At 37.1% G+C, this 5,412-nt stretch overlaps 1 protein-coding gene across 1 annotated transcript; it reads right to left on the bottom strand.

Annotated features, from left to right (window-relative positions):
* Positions 1–6: 6 nt before the first annotated feature.
* LOC112094989 (putative disease resistance protein At3g14460) lies at positions 7–3,707 on the bottom strand. The gene has a single exon (XM_024176683.1). It carries the CDS (start codon positions 3,625–3,627, stop codon positions 58–60), a length of 3,570 nt encoding a protein of 1,189 aa, XP_024032451.1. The 5' UTR covers positions 3,628–3,707; the 3' UTR covers positions 7–57.
* Positions 3,708–5,412: the final 1,705 nt, after the last annotated feature.

Below are 5,412 nucleotides of genomic sequence, written 5' to 3'. Positions count from 1 at the left end.
TGTGGAATACTCACGTTGATACGCATAGTAATTTTTTAAAGATAAAAAAGGAAATACTCACGTTGTAGTGCCTTCAATATATACGGTGGGAATACGAGAAATCTTATGCCAGTCCTCCCCTCTCTCTCTCTGGTACCTTCGTTCAAGGAAAGGACACTCATAAATCTCCAAATAGCGAACATGAGTTGGCTGTAATATTTCTTCTGGCGAAAGCTGGAGCTCATTGCACATCCTTATCCTTAAATCAAGGGATGCTACGTTTTGAAAGGCGGTGCCGTTTAGGCCTTTAAGGTGTGGAAGATTCCCGAGGTACAAATAAGATAAAGAGCTGGGAAGCAGACCCTCTGGAAATGAGTACAACATTACGTCTTTCTTGCCATCAATGCCTAATGATGTCAGAGACGTCAGCTTTTGCAGATCCCAGTGCTTGTGTTGTCCGATGAGTTTGCGGCAGTAATAAATTGCAAGCTTATTTAGACTTGAAGGCAATCCTCCTTCAGGAAATGACTCAATTTCTGGACAATGTAACATTTTCAAATCAGAAAGAGATGGAAGAAGCCTGTGCATGTGTTCCGGCAGTGACCTGAAATTCTTGCAATGGTGTATGTCCAAGGAATTGATCAGAGACTTGTGTGCAGTGCTCGTTCTTTCTGTAAAGGTAAGTGATTTCAAATTCTGACAACAGCTCAACCTAAGCACTTCAAGTCTTGGGAAGTAGTCTAATGGTAACGACATTATGTAATAATGTGAAATACTCAACTCTTTAGCGTGTACATAATGGCGGCTCCTTGGGAACTCTAATTTGTTGCAGTCCCAAATATATAGCGTTTCTATCACATCAGGTGACTCCACAATTAGCTCCTTGAGATTTTCACAACTCTGCAACCTCAGCTTCTTAAGCTTTGGGAATTTATCTAATGGAAGAGACTTCATATATCTAAAGCTTCTTGAAATCTCAAGAGTTTCTATTGTGTCACAATCAGGTAATAAGCTCCCAGCTAGGTTTGGACAACCATCAAAGCAAAGCTTTTTGAGACGAGGAAATGATTTTCCCTCTTTGCCGTCTCGGCCAATATATGACCACTCCTTCCAGCTCTTCATATCAAAAAACTCTAGACTTTCTAAAGATCGAAATGGAGTAATAGAAGAACTATTACAGGTATTGTAAAACTCATCACCTATTTTTTCCACTCCATGGAAGTTTTTAATCTGAAGCTCTCGAAGAGAAGGTAACTGCCCGAGTGGTGGGAGGAAGAAACAATATTCATTACCACTTAGAGAAATCGATTCCAGCTTGGAAAATGTAGAATGACCGAGCCAATCTGGGAAATTTGAACCTGTATATTGATCAATAACGAGGTTCTTCAAGTTTGTGTGAGGTTCCAGTGCATTTAATAACTCCCTTGCTCTTATTGTGTCAGTAACTTCACCTTCCCATTCCAAACGTAGCTCGGTAAGTTTCTCCTTATGCCTCAAACAATGGATTTTCAGATTGTCGCTATTATTATCAATGTTTTGAAGCCCTGAAATTCGAAGTTTTCCACCCAGGTGTTGCAGCGCTTCTAACTCTTGAATTCTCGAACCACTTCCATCTTTGCCTAAAACAAAATCAGTCAGTGTCTGCAACTCTTTTAAGTTACCCATCCGTGGTGGCATCTCTTTTAGAGGTGTGTCTGTGGTATCAAGGTGACGCAAGTGGATTAGTCTTCCCATGTCCTTAGGCAACCAAGTAAGTTTTCGACATCTTGACAATAGCAGAGTCTGCAAATTGTAAAGAGTGCAAATTGAACAAGGTATCTCTTCAATCTCACTCCCATACAAGTCCAAATACCTTAGATGCTTCAGTTTACAAAATGAATCATTCAATGTTTGGAAGTCAGTTGCTGCTAGTTTAGAGAGCACTCTTAAGTACCTTTCTCCTTTCAACACTTCTTTAACCAATTCTTGATCAAATGACAAATGGAACTCCAATGATAAGAAGGTTCGTAAATGCTTGGCTTCAAACCGACCTTTCCATAACTCGAGTTCACTTGATTCTTCCTCTATTGATACATAACGAGCCTTTTTTGAAGCCTGCTCTACATTTGCCGCGTCATCAACTCTGAAACAGGCTTCTCCCGATACAAAGATAGCTAAATCATGCACAAGGTCATGCATGACGAATGTGGACTCATCTTGATTCGATCTTTGAAATATTGACCTTGCCATTAGCTCATCAAAATACTCATCCCCAACTTCTTCCATTCTCTTGCCTTTCTCATCAGATTGCAAAAACCCTTCCGCCATCCACAACAATATTATTTGTTCCTTTTCAAATTCGTAGTCTTTGGGAAAAATCGAACAATAAGCAAAACACTGCTTGAGACTTGAAGATAGACAAGAATAGCTGAGCCAGAGCCCTGGAAGAATATTGTTGCGTAGGTTTTTGGACCACACATGGTTCCTTAGAATGCTTTCCCATGTTTCTGGATTTCTGACAGAGCGTAAGAGACCACCAACAGATCTTACAGCTAATGGAAGGCCTTTGCACTTTTCAACAATTTTTTCCCCAATTTCTTGCAGACGTGGATCTAGAACAGAGTCCCCATTGAAGGCATGGTCTACAAAAATTTTCCAGCAATCCTTGTTGGATACTTCTAGTAGCTGATGAAATTTCCCCCCGGTCTTTACATTTGATGCAACTTTCTGGCTGCGTGTCGTCACAATAATCCTACTTCCAGAATCTTCTGACAAGAAAGCGCTCCTTAGAGAATCCCAGTTGTCATAATTCTCATCCCAAACATCGTCAAGAACAAAGAGAAATTTCTTCCCTCTTAAAGCCTCCTTCAATCTTCCTTGAAGTTCCGCTTGCTCTTCACTGCTAGGTGTTTGGGGACTGACTTGCTCCAAAATAATCTTTGTTATTTTGAATATATCAAACTCAGTTGATACAGTAACCCATGCTTTGTGATGAAAACCATGTTTCTTCCCTCTGTCATCATCATATACAAGCCGAGCAAGGGTGGTCTTGCCAAGACCACCCATACCCACGATGGGAAGCACCCCTATCTTATTTCCCCAAATCTCATCTGATAGCAACAACTTTAGGATCTCTTTTTTGTCATCATCTCTTCCATGAACATGACTTTCTTCTAGCAAAGGAGTAGGTGATCTTTGTATAGATCGGATGTTTTGAGCGCGATCAATATGCTTCAAACAGAGGGTACTCGCTCTTTCTAAGAGGAAACTCAAATCCTTCAAGATATTCTCTATTTCACCTCGTATAGTTTTGTCAAATACAAGGGAGGGAGTAAGGAAGGCCACCATCTTCTTCACCGCGTTCGTTGAGCTTTCAGATTCCTGCTTGGATCGAGCTTCAGCCTTGATCTCTTCCACCAAGTCGTCTGCTCTGAAAATGACGTCTTTGAGGTCATCAAGCCATTCTTTCACTTTTTGGTCAATGATCTGCCTATCTTCAGCATCATTCAGCAGCAGACTAGCTGTCTTTAATTTCTCATTTAACAACCCGAGCTTGTCGTCAATGGATTTCTTTCCTTGGAAGAAGCTCCTAAACTCCGGAGAAGCCAACAGTTCAAATAGCTTCTCAAACGCAACAGTGAGAAAAGCTTCGGCCACGAGCTCTGCCATGTTTTGCTGATTCCCTCTTGAAGATCACAGAAGGGTATTGAGAGACTGAGATGGAAGTCGTGCTCTCTAGAAAATACGGAAGAAGAAGTATGAGTTTTTTTTTTTTTGGTTTGTTATGAATTCGTGAATGTTTACATAATTTATGTAATTTTGTTACTTTATGGAAAAAAAAGAGGCAAATGTATCTTTCATTTTTTTTTTTTTTCCAAGAAGTAAAAAAACAAGTTTTAAATAAAAAAAGAAGAAAAATTTAAATGAGGAGATCATATGATGTAATATTATAAAAAATAAGTATATCTTACTGTTGCAAGAGAAGTTGTCAGCAAAAATGAAGTTTTGAAGGGAGACCTTTCCCTGCCTTCTTCTCTGATCTGTCAAGCAAAATGAAGAAGAAATATGAGTTTATGAACCTATTACAGATCACGTTTTCTTCATGTTTTTTGAGTTTATGAAGAAAATGCTAGAGATGATTTTTCAAGAAAGAAAAATAAGTCTCTTGAATAAAGAGAGAGAGTGAAGTGATTCTTTTGGAAGGTAACTTGAGTGTAGTTTTTTAGTTAAATTTGAGTTATAACTTGAATTGAAGTTGTAACTTGAATAAAGTTAAGTAAAGTTGAATAAAGTTAAAACTTAAAAAAATATGAACTTAAATAAAATTAAAACTCGAGTTGTCTTTTTTTGAGTTTTTTTGAACAAAAGAACATGCCCTCAGTAGTTACAAGCTATGACATAGAAATTTAATTAAGAAATAAAAAAACTTACAGTTGGAAGAGGAGACGTAATCTTCAAATCATATTGGAGAGATTTTCTGTAATACCCGAGATTTAATTAAGCCTTAAGCCAATAATAAATAAATTTAATAAATTAAAATCATGCATCACATTTGCCATTTACCTTAAAGTTATTTGTTGGCATTATATGTTATTATGATAGCTATCATATGATTTTATTAAACTTATAGCTTCACTAATCGAGTTTTCAGTTTTAATGTGCAGTACAACTAGCTCGATGTGGGAACTCAATGTACTAAACTTATGAAGAAAAGGAATTATATTTATTATGATTATTTGCTATGATATTTTACCTCTATTATGATTGCTTTAATGATGAATTATTATTTTATATTTTATTATATGGTTTTATGTAAATGTGTTGAGGACTTAGTTGCTATTTTGAGTTTTGTGAGAGAATGCTCTTTTAGCAAATTGAGTGAACTTTAGGCACCTAAATGAAGAAGAAAAATAAAGACTTTAGAGCTGATTTATGAGGTTAGGACAAATGTTATAGACATAGAAAAACCTAGACACTTGTCCTCCTATAAGGTCACTCTACTTTTGTTTCTAGCATGTTTAGACTTCATTTTGGGTCTATTTCAGCAAAAAAAACCTAGAACTCCGACCATAACCTTTTCTTCTCTCCTCTCACTCCTTTTCTCACCCAAAACTCAGAATCAAACCTAGGTTTTTAAGAGAGAATGAGCTAAAAACTCAACCAGCCCATTTCAACTCGTTTTCAACCTAGAACCAAAAATAACCACCAAGATTTGGAGCTTCTATTCACTTGGGAACACATTTTTTCTTTGAGGTAACTTCTTTCTTATGTTAGAAACTAAGATTTCAAAGATTAAGATGTTGAAATCTTACTTGAGATTCGGATTTTTGAAGGGGCTTATTATGCATGTTGGTTGTAGATTCTTAAAAATGAGTTTCTTGAGGTTTTGATATTGGTTTCTATTTCTGGGGGAAATTGATGATTTTAGCTTGATATTATTGATGATTATTTGAA

This window comes from Morus notabilis, unplaced genomic scaffold, assembly GCF_000414095.1.
Source record: "Morus notabilis unplaced genomic scaffold, ASM41409v2 Scaffold1265, whole genome shotgun sequence".
NCBI classification, from domain to species: domain Eukaryota; kingdom Viridiplantae; phylum Streptophyta; class Magnoliopsida; order Rosales; family Moraceae; genus Morus; species Morus notabilis.
This window is presented reverse-complemented; position numbering and strand designations above follow the sequence as displayed.